The sequence below is a fragment of the Engystomops pustulosus genome, chromosome 4 (genome assembly GCF_040894005.1).
Source record: "Engystomops pustulosus chromosome 4, aEngPut4.maternal, whole genome shotgun sequence".
Classification (NCBI taxonomy): Eukaryota; Metazoa; Chordata; class Amphibia; order Anura; family Leptodactylidae; genus Engystomops; species Engystomops pustulosus.
The window spans coordinates 95,132,812-95,151,380 of record NC_092414.1 but is presented as its reverse complement, the minus strand read 5'-3'; the positions used below and the strand labels follow the sequence as shown (position 1 = coordinate 95,151,380).

Below are 18,569 nucleotides of genomic sequence, written 5' to 3'. Positions count from 1 at the left end.
TTTGATGATGTCATGAGCACCAGTACATAGTGGGGATTAATGTTTTTAGACTGCCACATTGTGAACCTGTATTAGTTATCAGCGCACCCAGGCATACTGGAATAGGGCTCCAAGCACTTAATAACTCCGGCACAGAGCATGTGTGTGGGTATTGAAATCTATGATGGGTCTGAGCTGGTGTAGATTTGAGCTATTTTAGCATTTGTTTGGCACAGGTTAATAGTACACTTGGCTGGCCACAGTGTCCTGGCCCTAACCCGCTTTGTTTCCTACCCTACTTCCTGTTCTTTTCTAACAAGTTCCAAGTATAGTGTAAATGGGCTAAAATGTTAGAGATTCCATGGTGTTGGTCAATATGCAAATCAATTTTCCAAGGTGGGAAATGGGTCAGGATTTGTGACTTTTTCTTTTCTTGAATGCCAAAAAACTGGTGCATGATGCATGATACATAGGCCCCCCGTGAACTCCCAATACTATATAGTTTTAAGAATGGGTCATGAAGACGTGGTAAAGAATAGATTATTCCTATGTTTGGAAGGTTTGGTCTAAAATGCATTTATAATTTAGGACTTAAAGACAACTATTTGGACATAACAATGTGAAAATCATTGCTTGGATTTTAGTCAACGAGATAAAAATAAATTTGATTTCTTCTTCCTGCTCATATAATACAGCGATACAATCCTTAACACTTAATGCAAAAATTATTAAAAAAGCTAACTTATAAAAAAGGCAACAATGTTATTCTAAAGAAAACTTCCCCATACTGTAGACAGGTTTTATCGGTAGAGAAAGCTTTACTTTCCACATGGACAGGGCACATAAACCATTTAAGACTATAAGATGAATATGACAAATGCTCAGTCAGCAAAACTGTTGATCCCTTTATCTGGTGATTTACAATGTATTCCATAAAGTGTCAGCCATATGAGTGTGCGCTTCTACTACACATCTACTGTCGGTAGATAAATCACATTGACCTTACATTGGAAACCAAACAAGAGCTGTGCAGCCTAAGAAAATGGAAAGTATTCAGAATGGCAACAAGTAGAGAAGTAAGTAGAGAATGGCCAGATACAATGCTACGGGTGCTATACAAAGCCATCATATAGCTTAGTATAAGAGGCCATAATTCCCTAATCTAATTTCTTATTATTAATTACTATTGTTGTATTGCTTTAAACAAAAAAATAAAATAATAGTAAAACCTTAATATCCCAAGTATATCTGGGGAAGAGCATTTAATTTTTTTGTTTAGACATTTTTGGTTTCATATTTTTGCCTTAAAGTCTCCTTTCCAGATGGAAAATAATTGCTTTTTTTGACATGTACCCTAATCGGAGGTTGGCAGATATAAACAAAAACTGTACGATATGCAAACAATACATATGTTTAATAACGTATGTCTTCTGTGCTTCAGGCATTCATCTTGTTCATTTCTCCATTTTGCTATGTAACCATCACACTTCTACTTGTCATTACAGCTGTTCCTCACACAGATGGACCATCCATATCCAATGTTTCTGTATTCTTCATCCTACTGGGGCAGATGTGAAACTACATCGTGTAGATCTTTGTATACATCACCTCTGGATCCTAAGTTAGGATGCCATTTAAGGTTAAAAAATATTACAAAATAAGTTCACTAAAATGTTTTAATGTGGCAAATTTCTTCCATGGGGATTTTTTTTAGATCTTGGACAGTGCAAATGAAAGGAATTGTCTTTGAAATCTCCACACCCTGCTAACAGTCTATTAAAACATGATTTTAGCAGCTCTTGTTTAGCCTATGGCAGGAATGCACTGCCTTGAAATGTAACTTCAAGAGCTTAATTTCTTTAGCTCACCCAATCTTGTCCCCCCCCTTTAACTCAAGTTACAATTTAAGAATTCCTCACACACCTTTTGCATTCTGTGGCCAATAGCTACCCAAATCTACAACCACTCTTGCCTCTCAAGCAGTCATCTTGTTATTCCACTAGACATGCACGCTCAGCTCTCTAGAAGTCACACAGCTCTCCACATTTTACAAGGCTATGGATTTGCTGAGCATACAATGACTGACATTAAAGTAAAAGCATTTAACAATAGGGGTTCGGTGCTTATTAAAAGGTACAGAATATGCAACACAATACACAACACAGTTAAAGAGTTCCAAAATAAAAAGGGAGAAAAATAACAGAAACTTACAAGTTGATTCTAGAAGTAAATTCTGATTACCTTGGAGTTGGCAGAAATACCAAACATTTTCAGCCTAGGCTGCCGCCTCTATGTGAACATTGTCTACTTGTTTATTATATTATTTTATATGTTTTATGTTTGCTTCAGGTTTCGTAAACATCCATTGATTAATTAGTCAAAGGTGTCTTTCAGGATTGGATAAAGTGTTAATTAAGGGGAGAGTCAAGCAATATTTAAAATGTTTCTTTGCCTCCAAGTCCTTTTGGAGGAAGTGTAAGGAGGGGAGGCGTGGAGAGGTGTACATGTGTCCTGTAAGAGTGTGCAGAGAAAGGCTTCAGGTCAGAGCTGTACCACTCCACATAGTTATAAAAACTGCCTGGACACTTCAAAAGATTTTAATTGTCCTTTTAACAACTTTAGTTTAATATTTCATCGCAACCTACATGACAAATAAAAGAAGAACTTTACTCTTTTCTTCTGTTTAGGACATATTTCTGTTTTGACATATTTTTTAAAGATCAGAATATACTTCAGTTGATTTTGTAGGATAAAGTATTCATACAAGTTTTGTATGAAGATTCAGAACCGCCTCCAGACTATAATGTGTTATGATGTGCAAAAAAGGTCTCCAGTGGCCTAATTATCTTATATGGGGTACTTATAGGTTCTTTTCCACAAATACATAATTTATGGTAGTAAATGACTTTGATCATTACATGAAAAGTGCAAGGTACAGTTAGAGGTTCCCACTGCGTGACTTGTAGAAACAGCATTAACCTTCTTCTTAATAACACGAAACTGACGGCAAGCAAGTTCTTTACACTCAGCTGACTGTCATGCATTACTTAGCGCTCCTAATGTAAATAAGTGTGGCATATGAAAGGCATTGTATCAAAATGAACATTTTGTTGGAAAGCTTATTAAAGTAAAATCCGAAAGCCAAAGTGGCACCTTCAGGTAATAAGCTGAATCTTTTGTTGGTTAGGAGACATAAAAGATGGAATTAACACTGATTATCACTAATGTTTTATATGCCTGTAAAAATTAGCTGTAGGTCTGATGACAAAATTAGAAGTTCAGCCCCCCCCCCCTCTTAAGGGGGTCCTTAAACATAAACTAGTGATCATGTATTATTTTTAGCATAACTCATTAATATCGGGGATGGGATTCCTTGGATTCCTATGTTGCATGAATTTCCCAAAAAGCAGTGCCAATGCAGCATGGTTAGTGACACAGTTCGTCACAGGCTTGATTAGGTTAGTGGGAAAGTGCCTTAAATGGTATAGTAAAATGTGTGAAATATTTCTGAATTATAAGTGGGGTATTGATAAGAAATGTGCTATTTTAAAGCTGACACCAACTTTTCTTTTGCTTTTCCAAATGAATGACATTTATTTCTGCAAAATTCTTAGAGTGACATTTTTAGAGTGCGAAGATAATTTCCATGATTAAGTAGATTTAGATTAGCTGGTTGATTAACTCAATGAGTATCTCATTTGTGACCTGCTTAATGAAAAAAAACGACATCCTGTAGTGTTTATGCATATTGTCTAGGCACAATAATGTTAAAAACAAGATATAAAATGGTGATTTTTTGTTTGCAATGTAAATATTGCTTTAATCAATAAGAGAGTATTTGCATCATTCTTTAATAATAACTGTAACAAATCTTTATATAGCACCATTATATTCTGCAGCGCTTTACAAATCTGGAGCAGTTACAACGATGCGCAGAACTTGAACAGTTTCAAAATGAAAACTTATCCGACCATATACAGTATGCTGTTTAGGTTACAATACATACATGAACCCCTTCCTGTCAATGTTCTTTGCCATTGTTTGCTCCCCTCCTTTAAAAATCCACGACTTTTTAATTTTTTTCGTGTACAGAGCTGTATTTTTGTTTACAAGACTTTTAAAATGTTAACCTTGAGATAGGAGGACTCCTTGGAGGAGCAATTAGAATGAGCATGTTCTCACCTGTGCCCAAAAACGTAATGGCATTTAAGGATTTATATGTGCATTTTTACCTGTTTTTGTGAGTACAAGAATAAAACTCTTACATCTTTATACTTAGGCAATCTGCGTAATGTATTTGTTCCTTTATAGGATCCATGATAGGCTCCGGACAGGAGAGTGTCTCAGATGCCTGATCATAAGGATCAAATTCTGGAACCCATACATGAGGCAACACCAAAGGTCTTCCATTTCTGAACATAACGGAGTGATGAGACCAGCTTTTTCAACAGTTGGAATTGTTTCTAAAGTCGAGCATTGACTTTCTGATATTAGATTTCACTCTGTATTTTTGCTTGTTTTCTGCACAACAAATTCTACCTCCTAGTGATGGTATTTAATATTCTATGCCATATTATGGGAAGCTGGAAAAAAATTCCCAATGCTATAACATTGACCAAAAATAATCCTTTGCAGCATATTTTCAATTAGTTATTATTACTATTATTCAATTAGTATGGACTGTAGTTTTGCCATATTTCAAAACAATTCCTACAGTAACAAAATTCTTGCAGGGGTGCACTGACTCATGGCAATGTACAGAATGTGAGCATGGCCGACATATGGCCATTTTCACAAACTGAATACACCCATATGAAATAAGCCTTAAAGGGTTTTTTTTTACACTATTCTACTACACGATCAAGATAGTTTAATAAATGTGTGAATTACTTTTAAAAATAAAGTTTGAAGGATTCTTGCATTTTTATTTGCATTGTTAGAAATGCACTCTCTCTACCTAAAGAACTATCATCTCTTTAATGAACCAAGTGACGTCTGTTTTAATGACTGTCTTTATTCTTGGAAACATCAAATGACAAGCTATGCAGTACTTTCCTATGACTACGGCTCTTCAGTGTATTTCTAAACTATACATGAGAACAGTGTTTCGATCGGAGAAAAAAAAATTGAAGGTGCTTCACAAATAAACACTATAATTTGGGTTTTATGAAAATGCTACTTCAACGTCATTACTTGGTGAAAAGCCTGTGCAATCATCTGTTCTTTACACACCTCTAAAAGGCTATGGTTGAAAACACTTTAAATCAGAACCTAGACACTGGAAAATGCTCTTTCATTTCAAAATGGGGGTCATGATGTCAAATATCACGTGCTTTGGTTCAAGGGAAATGTTCGAACTATAAAGGGAAGAAAACAAGAAAAAAGGTAGGGAAAATTTCTTTGAAAGGAAAGCAAAAAGGAAAATCTCTCAGGAATGACATTTCCGTGCACTTTGCCTCTTACCACTAATGCCTACATCTGGCTGCTATGCTTTAATGATTGCATCTCATTCCATTTTGCAACTTGGCTTCCTCTTAGCTTCTGCCTGATCATATTTCTAAATGTCACTCACGTTTATGTGGGCCATTGCACAAAACAAAATTAATTTAACTCAGAACAGAATCTTAATATTATTACTTTTGACAGCATGGAAAACTTATTAACTATAGCTTGTCAAAAAGCTTTTTCACGAATGAATTAAACATTGAGCGGAAACATAATATAGGCTGAAGCTGTTTTCTTTTATAGATTATGAGATGTTGCCGGACGTTAAACTGCACAGCTCTTCTATAATTACAGTAAAATAACGTGGCTATTGTATGGTGTGGAGAGGTAATCTTTGTTCTGTTCTAATGAGTAACAGGAATTCACAAAGCAGCTGCTTGCATGGAAAATAAGCTTGAATAGAGTGGCAATACCATTTAGATGATAACTCAACACGAGAATGCACTTTTGTGGCTTTCTCATAGCGGGGATTTGCTTTTATGACAATTTCAGTGTTTTTAATTCATCTACAGTATTTCCTACTTCCAATAAACAATATTATGTGCAAATCACTTGCCTAATGATTCTACTTTGCTAGCAAATTTAAAGGGGTTGTCCACTTTCAGCAAATAATTGATATTGTTTGTGTAATGAAAATGTAAAAAGTTTTCCAATATATTTTCTGTATCAATTCCACACAGTTTTCTAGATCTCTGCTTGCTGTCATGCTAAAGAAAATTTATATATTTACTTGCAGTGGATGGAAATATGTCCATGGTGATGTGATGGACATGAATGTGTACGAGTCGTTATTATCACAGAGAGTAATTAGAGCTGTGAAATAATAACGACTTATGTACCTGCCGGTCCATCACAAGACCGTGGACAGATTTCTATCCACTGGAAGTAAATATAGAACCTTTCTATAGAAGGACAGCAAGCAGAGATCTAGAAAACTGTAAGGAATTGATACAGAAAGAATGTGATAATAATAGAAATATAGTCCTGCTGCGTTAATGTTAAGAAAAATTTAGTTACCAGTGGACACATCAAAGGGTTTTAAATATGGGATATTCTTGAACATATTACATTTTTCATAGCTGTGTTTTCTAAAGGGATAAGGGGGAATAAACCTCAATAGTTAGTGGTGATGTAATCCATTAGATTCTACGTTCCGTGAAGACTGACAAAATTATTAGACTGACCTTTACAATAGTTAAATGATAGTATTTGTAATTTCCAGCACAATCCTTATAAAGTAAGTCTAAGAAAATATGCCATACTGAAGCATCAAAGAAAACAAACAAACAAACGCACCACTAGCTTTAGTGGCTTTTATTTTTCTCTCAAAGTTCTTCTAAAGACTAGACATTCCATTAAAGCTTTTAGCAAAGAATGCCTTTGCATATGAAGAACAAAAGGAGAACTTCATGTGTTTAAGCATGTTCTAAGTAAAATCGATGGCTTCATTTAGACTGAACATGCTGTACTTTTAAGACCAAAATGAAAAATTGTATTGCCCATTTTTGTTGGAAAAGTGCAATATAGAAATGTGATATGATTTTTTTCACAAAAAAATGAATACAGAAAAAAAAACCTCTGCTCTACAAGCTATTTTTGCTGCAAATTTTGATTTAGTTTGAAGTTTTTTCTCTGCTGCGTATTTTCAACAGAAACACTGAAGATATTCTGATGGAGAAAATGTCTGGCCAATGTGGTATTTACTGAATGCTTCTGTGTCTTAATTTAGCAAGAGTATGATATCATTATTATACCACTAATATATGGTGGGTTTATCAAGACATAGTGGGTGAGATGTGTCAAGCTGCATACACAAGAAAACCCCCTTGCACCACATTTACTAAAGGGTTTGAACAATTTTTAGGCACTTTTCCTACCAGTACACTGAAGGGGTGTGGTCTTGTAGAAAAGGGGGTGTAGCTTCACAGCAAAAAAAACTCTGTGTGCCAAAATATGTGCAGTGAACTACACCTAAAAACTAACAATGGTGCAATGTAGGATTCAGCAGTCTTAAACTACACAGGTTTATCAATCAGCATCAGATAAATCTTGTGCACCAGAAGACTGGTCTAGTCTTTCTGTGTACTGGTCTGACTGCTGCAATCTGACCCTTATCTTCTATTTGTCATTATGATTTCCCAACAATATATGAATGTGGCTCTAATGGGGTATATTTAGACACAGCATGAACTATAAGTATAAAAAAGCAAAGCTAAAAGCTTATGGACAATGTTATTTTTATGTGTTCAGCATCACAAATTCCTAAATATAGGGTTACAGCCACATTCTAATAGTAGGTGAATTTATGTTTATAAGTATACTTGAGGCATTTGCAGTTGGGTTGGCAATGGGAAGCACATTTTAATTGGTTGTTTTAGTGTTAATCCCAGAAGAGGTTGCTGACAGAAATATGAATAGAAAAATACTATCTTTCAGACATCAATAAATTGTTTCTCACTGCAGGTTTTCAGGCTTTGAAATACAAACCTTGCGGTGAACACTGAAGTAGAGCTCAGAAGTATTTCTTTTTCATTTTCTTAACCAACCTTTCTGCCCCTGCCAACAAGTGCTGAGACTTGTGCACATTAAAAGCAGCATAAGGAAAAAGCTTCAAAGTGGTATAAAACACAGACACGGAACTGCCTAGTACGTGGAACAAATATTTTTGTCCTAAATGTAATTGTAGGGACTGGATATCATATATTTTTATTTTACTCCTTATAAATTAACCTATTGTATGCCTAGAAGGCCAATTTATTTTTTCTTATTTTCTTTTTTTACCATCACCTTTTGATAACCATAACTTTTTACATTTTTTTATTATCAGTTTGTAATTTGTAAAATGTTTTGATAACGGTAACTTTTTAAATTTGGTTAAATGATTTTCTTCCATATAGTGTTGCATTGCACAATGAGAACTATTTCCAAAAATATTTTTACTGTCACCACATTTCAAGCACCATAGTCTGCTTCTGTGTTTTTTTACAGGATGGCTTTTCAACAGAATTAGGCTACATTCACACAGCTGTATGGGGGACGTATATACGGCTGATGTATAAACCCTGTATATACGTCCCCTATAGACGGCGATGAACATACTTAGCGGTGCGGCACACATGCGGCAATGTACCGTTCCGTACCCGTGAGAAAGATAGGACATCTTTCCCCTCAATACGGGGCCGTGCATTATACATTGCTGTTAAGATGCCGACCTGTGCCTGCCATGCTATGGTACGGCGGGTACTCATGTGTGTGAACACAGCCTGAATTGGTATCTTTTTGGATTTTTATTTGTTTTTTAATCATTTTCATTCTGAATAATATGCAAAATTTATAGTCTTGGTTTTAACAGACTTTTTCCATTTTTATGATTATTTTTTGTATTTTTAGGTTCTTACATTTTCTAACAATTAGTCCAACTTGAGAATTGGAACATCTTTTTGTTTGATTGCTTGTTTAATACACTGCATTGCTTCTGCATTATAGAAGTTTGTGTGAGGACCCAGACAGGATCTGACAGGACCTAGGTACCTATGCACAGCATTGCTGACATAGTTTTGCCATTACACAAATTACTGGTCAGACCACACATGGAATATTGTGTAAAGTTTTGGGAACCAGGGTATAGACATAGTAGAACTGGACCGGGTGCAGAGGAGAGCAACCAGGATTATTAGGGGAATGGGGGGGGGGGGGACTAGAATACAATGACAGATAAGTAAACTTTGGGATTATTCCGTTTAGAAAAAAGACGGCTGAGGGGAGACCTCATTGCAATGTACAAATACCTTAACGGACAGTACAAGGAGCTCTCCAAAGATCTTTTTAAACCTAGGCCTGTGACCAGGATAACTCCACATGAGTCATGATGCAGTGTACCAACTGAGGTAAGTTAAGTAGTTAACATTGCACTGATCTCTCTTGGATGTTGATGTTATAGTTCCAAAGAGCTAAATGTAAAGAGCTAGATATTTATGACATATCCACAGGATATCTGGTGACCCCTTTCCACTGCATGCACAGTCAATATGCATTCATGTCAATGGGAGCACTGAAAATAGCCAAGTCATAACTCTTATAGACCTGAATGTCTTGGTATGTGCTGCAATCTCTGCATTCGGCTCAGCTTCAGGAATGGTGTTGGTGGACCCCCATTGTCAAGATGAGACCCATTGGGGGAATTAATAAAGCCTTAAAATGCCATTCTTAAACCCCCCCCTCCTGCACCAATATTCACTAAGAGGCTCTGGCCTCTTAGTCGCCAAGTCTGAGCCTTGCTATAATTTGGGGAACACATCTTTCACAATGCATTTCCATTCAGTTATATTTAAAGTATAAGATGAATAACATTTATTATTTAATTAGATTTTATTCTAGGTCCATGAAAAATGCTATAAACTCTATTTCCATAGATTCCAGCGTGCTAAAGTGGTAATACATATCTGCAAAACAATTTGCTATCATAAGGGGTTGTCAATTTTAGCCCCTGGGACACAGAGTTTTCATACTTTCAAACAGATATCTCCTGGGATGAAGAGATGAAGTAGGGCACTGGAGGAGTACATGAATGTGAATGTATATTTATGCACATGGAACATAAGCATATATACATCAGTAATGATAAATGTATTCCTACTCTCATTGTTTGCTTCTGCATTAAACATTAGCGCATATGGCTACACAAGGGTTTATAATGCAAAATGGTATCTTCTAGTAACTATATTTCTCCTCTCTATGCCTGAAGAACCTCTGTAAATGGGTGCAACTCCCCCCAAAAAATATTTCTTAAATCATATGATAAATAGGAATTAGCAGTTTTAGCCATTTTAGGGTAAGCAGAATAATGAAAATGGATCCCCAAAACACAGATCTGCTTAGTATTATAATGTCTAAGTTGTGTCTATAGATATCTACAAAAAATGGTACAAAAAAGTTTAAATGTGAGTTTAGTATTTCATTCAACTCTAAAATCTAGCAAAATCACACAGAGATTCTAATAGTGTAATCTGAACAAATATTATTGTTTCATGTCTCTTATGAAAAGACAATGTTTTTCAGTTTGTGAAAAGTGAAGTTTTTATATTTGCATGACCCATCAGTGCCGCTGATGGAGTTTTCTACTGTACATTTTTATTGTTCCTTGTAGTTTTTTATGTCTTTATTGATTGTGTCTAGGTGACAGTACTTACTTTCATCTGCCCTTTGTCTCAGGAGTCTCTTGATCATGAAGTTGGCTCCAGCATGCTATTTCTTCAAACAACACTTCAAAATAGAGCATTTTAGATCTATATGATGGCTAGAGTTTTGCTTTGTTTTACCATTGGGAATGGATAGATCTGTTGTAAATAGACTTCTCCAACAAAATGTGAAGTTCAGTCTTTTATAAATTAGTTTTACAAAAATAATTTTTATAGCTAAAATAATACAATAAAATAAGTCCCCCAGGTTACGAACAAGAAAGGTTCAGTGGGTTTTTTGAATATATATGTCAGAACATTATATTTTATAATTGAAACCCCAGACAAATTATTTTTGGTCCCTGTGACATTTAGATTTTAAAAATTTTGGATTGTCATAAGAAGCTGTTTATAGCTGTTTATTGTAGACTACAATACAATAAATTACTAACATCAAGAGGTCCGTTTGCATCTAGGGGATGTCTGTAAGTCGGGTGTTCTTAAGTAGGGGACTGTCTGTACTCTACATATTTCATACTTGTTCATACATTCCTTCATAAACGTTAATATAAGTAGTCTGTGATTTTGCTCCCTCTATGTTTTCTCCATACATGTCACTATATTGAAGTTAGAAGTGGCACATGTGATGTGTCATTAAGGTATGTCACTGAATGGAGACTGTTAAGGACTAATAGAGCAGCAAGAGTTTAACACAGTGATGTTAAATAAATGCTACTAGGTACAAATCATGTTGTATTAGATAATACAACTAGAACCATTTTATGTGGTGCATTTTAATGGAGAGGCAATATATGGCCTTTATTTTCTCAATAAATGATTTAACAGGATTATAAAGGTGATGTTGACATTGCTGTGAATCAACAATGATAATATTGATGATGATGTGCACTAAAAAAGTAGAGACTTTAAGATAAAAGTTGTGAAAAAAATTAACAGGTAAAGGACATTGGATGAAAAGCATTGTCCTAATTAGCGGCCCATTGCCACATTAGGACAATCTATTTCATCCTACGGATCGTCCTGGAATTGTTAGGGTACCAGCGGGATCCAGCTGAAGACCGGCTGTTACATACAGCTTTCCCCATGCTGGGTCTGCTCTGCACAGAGATCTCTCCCTGCCGGGCAGTTTAGCCCCTTAAGTTCCGTGATCAAGCATGATTCCCACTGTCAATGTAATTGCAGGGTGCCAGGGGGATGCCGTGGAAGGTGGAGGTCTGAAGAAGACCTCAGTGTCTGCCCATATATGGTGGCCTATTAGGCCAAACTGTCAGTAAATCACAGATACAATACTTTGCAGTACAGAAGTACTGCAATGTATTGTATGAGGGATCAAGGTATTCCCAGTGTAAGTCCCCTATACGATATATGAGCTCTGTTCTTGGCCACAAAAAACACAAACGTTTATACTTCACTAGATTTGAGTCCAAAATGGATTCTCATCTGTAGGTCTCCTCTCCTAATGCTTCAATGAAGCTGGCATAAGCTGGCTTCCTTGCTCATATGCCGTAATTACTATGCACTATGACTGCTACCCTTGCAGCATCACACAGGTTTGGAGAGCTGTGCGCCAAGTTGAGTATAAACATTTGTTTTTATTAATGCAGTCATGGAGATTTGGTACCCTAAATCAATGGTCCATAACTACCCTGTGGGCGATTTAGTGTCCCAACTCAACCTGACAGGTACCCTTTAAAATTTTTGTTTCACAAATGTAACCTATTCCATATAAACATCAATACAAAATAGGAAACCCAGGTCATGACAGTAATATAGGAGGTGGATAGATCTATAACTTAAATTGTTAGAACCCCTTTTAATATAATTACTAAAGGCTTTGCTGCATCTAAGACCTACCATGTATTGTAACTTTGTATTGTATACTTTCAGCAAACATGTTCAACTCAAATACCAGTTTAGTGAATCACAAAAAGATAAAATTGGTCTGTGCACTATAAATACATGAACATTCACCACTATTCCTTCACACTCTAATAACTGCTCAGAGCATGTATTAGCCATGTTAATGGCAAAAGCTTTATTCAGAGAAATCTGCCTCAGTCATTTGTCATTTTTACAGACTGGACAAAATCATTCACATATGCAGGCGTTCTTTTGCTAAGCCTCTATAAAAAATAAATAGGAATAGCAATTTTTAAAATAATCGAGTGAATAAAAAAAAATGACCTTTACATTGAATAGGCAAACATTATATAGAGCACAATAAAAACCTAGTGGTATAATGGGAAGTATGCATAATGTAGGAGGAAAGGATTCTACAAGTAATGAATGGCAAAAGATGCACACATTCGCTGCAGTAGCTAAAAACACACATTAAAATATCAGATCAAAATGTTACAGCCTAGTGTGAGAACAAGTAAAGGGGCCACATAGATAAGGAAAAAATACTTGCTTCTATGATTGATGATATTTTTTTTATCTTTCTTGCTTGGCCTTTTACTGACATAGTTAACAGGGTTCTAGTTGTTTGGGATGATTAGTCAATAGAGCCAAAGGCAAACCATTTTAAGGGACATCTACCACCAGGACTGTAAAGCAAGCACACTGACATACTGGGGGACATGTATTATCATATCTGCGCCCCAAAAATGCCAGCATTTAACTTTTTTTGGGCGCAGAATTATTGCAGATCATTTATAATGAGTTTGCGCAAGAAAGAACACATGTCTTCGAATATCCCGACACCTCACGTTTTTTTTTGGCGCAAGTGGGCATGGCCTAACTTTTCCACATTATCCGTCACATTTATGTGTATTTTGCCGGCTTTTTAGGCGCAAATTTAGGCGCACAATAGACCAGTAAAAAATTGGTCAGAGAGCAAAATAAAGGCGCAGTGCATGTAAAATTTGGCCGCACACTTCATTACTGTTGCCATTTTTCTGGCGCACGACTGATTAGTTCTGTCTACCCAGTAATCACTAACAGCCATGCACCACTTTAATACATTGGGCTGTGCTTTGCGGAGACTGATCTCCAATGCCGACAGTCGTCCTTGTGCCACAATTAGTAAATCCCCCCCAACTGTGTATGTTCCCCCTCTGGCAGGATCTGCTCTTTGTTTAGCTTTTTATACCCTTGTTTTTAAAATTATGGAAATGCATAATTTTTAAAGCCTTTTTTACAATTTACAATACTTCATCCTGGTGGTAGATCTCCTTTAAAGAAGAGCAGATCATGGCAGAGGGGGCACTCAGTAATATGACAGTGTGCTTGGTTTACAATCTTTCATCTTGGTGGTAGATGTCCTTTAAAGAGGACCTGTCACCCATAATGTCGGCACTCGGAGCTGCTTACTTTAGTAAGTAAGTAAGTAAGTAAGTGCTTGAACAAACGGCGCGGGGTACAATGTAATCGTCTGGCCGTTTGCAAAGCAGTCCAATGTATTCATGAGGGGGCGGGGTTAGGGGCGGTGATCGCCGCATGACGTGTGGCAGTAACCGCCTGCCTATGGAGCGAGTGGGGCGGTCCGGGGAAGAGGCAGAGCCTCAGACTGCCCCGTCATGAATACATCGGACCACTTTGCGACCGGTCTGATGATTACACTGTACCCAGCCGCAGTGTTAGATAGCGTTACCGGAGGTTTCCGGTTACGCTATCCTTCGAACACTGTGGCGTTTGTTCAAGCACTAGGAGCTGCTTACTTTAGTACACATGTTTACACATTTCATTTTTTCTGTGATTGCTTCATGTATTGATCAATTCACAAAAAATGAAGGAAAGCCAAAACACTATGGGGGTGGTAAAACTAGGGCAACATCTTTTACAGGAGAAAAGTAGAATATAAAATGTTATTCTAAGAGGCTGATTTGTCAAACAGTGGCATATCTGGACAGTTTGATGAAGCAAGTCTATAAAATAACACAGCATGAAGTCAGAGCTTCTTAAACAGCAAAAATATCACCTTTTGATTAATTTGCACCATAGGACATCTACACGTTGAACCAATATGACAAAGGTAAACAAAGAGATTTCGTAACAAGAAGAAAACACATTTCAAGCTACAAAAGTGGAAAATTCTTAAGCCAAAACAAAGTTTTTAGACATTTTTCTCATTAAAAAAACATTATAATTGCAGGAAATAAAAACTCAATTTACTTATACAGTACTCTAAATATATTATTTTTTAAAGCTTGAAAGCAGAATATAACAGTAGGGAAGGGTTTTTCTTCGAATAGCAGTTTAAAGGGGAACACCAAGTCACATTTCCAGCATATTAATGGCCCTTTCTGAGGTTATCACATAAAAAACCTTAGAAAACCCTTCAGCTGAGTGCACAATGCAGCATGACATTGGCAGTCAAGGTCACTTTTCTCTAATGAATAACTTGATGTGCTCTTTTCTGTTGAAGTATGTGAGCAACTTACCTCTTCTTTTTCAGCACTAAGAAGGTCTCGCCACTCTTCTGTCACATGGCCAAAGTCAACCGTGTTCATGGGTACCTTTACCTCTCCGATGATGTCATGCTTTGAAAAGCGATCAAAATCATAAACAGTCATTACCAAAGTCTTCCCACCTAATTCTGCATAGGGCACCTGTAAAAAAAAAATACAAATGTTTTTGAAATCATATTGGGGGCATTAATTCCTTTTCCGCCTATTTTTTGGTGGAGGTTTTTCTGGTTCCTATGCCTTGTGCGCCTTTTTTATTTTATGTCAGCGCCACAGTTTGGCTTCTTTTCCAACACTCAAGACACTCAATAACAGTGCAGCTCTTCAATCCTGACATTTTTCCTGCACTTCTAGTTTTCAGACACTTTTTTTGTATGGGTCAGAAAAAATGAATGGTTGCGGCACATCCTAAAAACAATAGGGCAGATTTACTTACCCGGCCCATTCGCGATCCAGCGGCGCGGATCTGCGGTGGATTCGGGTCTTCCGGCGATTCACTAAGGCAGCTCCTCCGATGTCCACCAGGTGCCGCTGCTGCGCTGGGAACGCACTGGAGTTTATCTGAGCCGGGCTGAGTGAAGGTAGGCGCATGTCCCGCGACACCTTTTTTTAAAATGCGGTGGTTTCTCCGAATCCATCGGGTTATCGTTCGCTCATGCCCCCGATTTCCGTCGCGTGCATGCCGGCCCCGATGCACCACAATCCGATCACTTGCACCAAAAACCCAGCGCAATACAGGGAAAATCAGCGCAAAACAGAAAAATTTGGGTAACACGTCAGGAAAACGCGAATCGGGCCCTTAGTAAATGACCCCCAATGTCTTCTTTATTTGTATAAATTATTTAAAACATCAAGGATGGTAGAAATACAGCCTATGTGTTTCAAGCACGTCCGTGCTCTTAATCATGGCATGAACTCTTTCTCGACCTGGCCTTCTAGCCTACTAAGCAATCATGGGATAAGACCCATTGGGAGAGAGGCAAAGAAGAACCCCAAGAAGAATCACATAACAACCGATGCTTAATGATTACAGGTAGAATTACAATGATGTATCACACATAATTACATCATTTAAGGAATGATCAAAGTTAGCTACTTCTATCTCACTGAACAATTTACCTGAGTGGGTCATAGAGCATAGAAAATACAAGTTCCAAAAGTCACTCTGGCAAATTTAAAGCCAATCTCCCAATGCTGTTAAAAGTAACATCCAGTAACACCCACAATCAGTGCAGGAACTTAGGTGGCGCACATGCATCTGTTTGCATCTACGTGTAAGTTAAAACCCGCTATCTGTGGCAGAACCAAATGGTTAACCAAACTTCAACCTGAACTTTTGATTGGAGCCTGGGTTCGGGCTCGAAGGAACCAAACCTGCCATGTTCAGCATTGACATGAATATTGCAGGTTCAGATCATCTCACTATCTGTGTACTAGCTGACAATTTTTACGCAATTTCAATCATACAAGCTATCCTTTAGGAATTATAGCTCATAATAAATATCCTATCATTAAAACTTTTGCCTCTGTCTCCTGGATGTTAAAGTCTACGCAAAATGGTCACTACTCACTATTGCTATATTATTTAACTTAGGTTCTGACTTCTAATAACATCCGTCATCCTCATCTATAGCAAAAACTCACCTTCCTCTGCCTGCAGTCCTGGCTGAACCAGAAGTGGTGGGGATCCTAAGACCACTACAGCCAATCACTGGCCTCAGTCACATGTGTGCAAGAAATGGTGACCTATTAGCATTGTGTTGTGATAAATCGATATGACTGTATACAATTCATCATCATCATACATCATATTATTCTTGCTTTTGTGGTAGTTGATGGAGGACTGTATTTTATAAGTCACTTAAATATTCTATTAAAATCCCAAGTCAAATAGGACCCATGTTACATTTACATTGGAAAATGTTGTTAATGGTGATTATGCCATATGTTATGATATCATAAAATCATTGCAGCTAATTGAATGACTCATCTGGGATGACTCATCTCCAAACTGAGGATCTAATAATAATCTTCTATTATTTGTATTTATGTTTCTTTGTCACTTTTTTGGCTGTCATCTATGTTTCTTCTCCAGATTGAGACTCTGTGTATATGTCTGAATGCACAATTACTAAATGAACTGATAAAACATGCAACAGACTTGAACAATAATGATATTTCCTTTTCAGAAAGGACACAGGTATTGAGATACTGCCTCGTTCTGGCATAGTTTTCAGGCATTCAAGCCAGGTGGGAAAAAGCAGTCATCAATGTTTCCATTCAAAGAATTTCTTTGGCAAAGAAATAAGTTTCATATTTTCTCAAACATCAACATCATCTGTTTGTAAAACCTGAACTTAAATTAAAGGGAATTTAAATTGAGTCATTTGAACACCTACCAATGTAACTTTTTATATACTCAATACTAAAATCAATTAATTTGTGTATGAAATAGACATATTGGGCATAAGTCATGGCTTATGGACACAGCTAAATTACAGATTCATATTGTACAAATTTTCACTTCAAACGGATTTATGTGAAATCCATGAGACTTTAAATGTGATGGTATCACATAGCATAGGGCTTTGTTTAGGTTCTGGGCATACAGAAAGATAAAATGCAAAAAGCTCCATATAGGGCAAACTGAACATCTATGGCTCTGTGCATACAGCTAAGAAAGATAAAAAATTGTCAATATTCATCATCTTTGGGGCATATTGACTGTACTTTAAGACTTATCTTGAGTAATATCAACTATCCTTCACTTTCAGTAGTACAGGCGGTCCCGGGGTTACGTACAAGAAAGGTTCTATAGGTATGTTCTTAAGTTGAATTTGAGTCGAAACTGTATATTTTATAATTGTAGCTCCAGACAAGTTTTTTTTGGTCTCTGTGACAATTGGATTTTAAAAATGTTGGGTTGTCATAAGCACCAGGTTTAACAATAAATCTTAATTACAGACACCTTTGATAACTTTTATTGCTGTTTATTGTAGCCTAGGAATTAAGTACAGTAAACTACCAACATCAAGATGTCTGTTTGTAACTAGGGGTCATCTGTAAGTCGGGTGTTCTATAGTAGGGGACCGCCTGTATTTTTAGGATAAAATCCTCCTAAATAAAAGTAAGGAAATGTGCAAAACACTTAATATGTAAATCCTAAATATCCTTACATTATTTATGATTACATTAGCTCCTTTCCACTCTGCAGTGTTGGTGAAGATAGTGACACGTTACTTTCACTTGTTAATTAGTCACCGTGATACTAACTTTCTGCAAAATATATTTGTGTGCTACATACAACCAAGTACAGAATTACAAATGGTCTGCTAGAATAGCGAGACATTAGTTGACATTTTGAACAGTCAGAGGATTTCAGGTCATTCTATTTAGTTTGGAAAAAGCTAAATGTCAGTGTCAAAATGGCTGCCTTTTAAATGATGAGCACTAAATCCTAAAATATTTGTACAAAAACATC

General features: G+C 36.7%; 1 protein-coding gene across 2 annotated transcripts in view; it reads right to left on the bottom strand.

Annotated features, from left to right (window-relative positions):
- Positions 1–18,569, bottom strand: part of SYT1 (synaptotagmin 1) — a 364,786-nt gene that overhangs the window by 65,138 nt on the left and 281,079 nt on the right. For both annotated transcript variants that reach the window (XM_072146793.1, XM_072146795.1), the window contains exon 10: positions 15,065–15,232. In XM_072146793.1, coding sequence (XP_072002894.1) covers positions 15,065–15,232 — 168 coding nt within the window. The remainder of the gene's footprint in view (positions 1–15,064; positions 15,233–18,569) is intronic.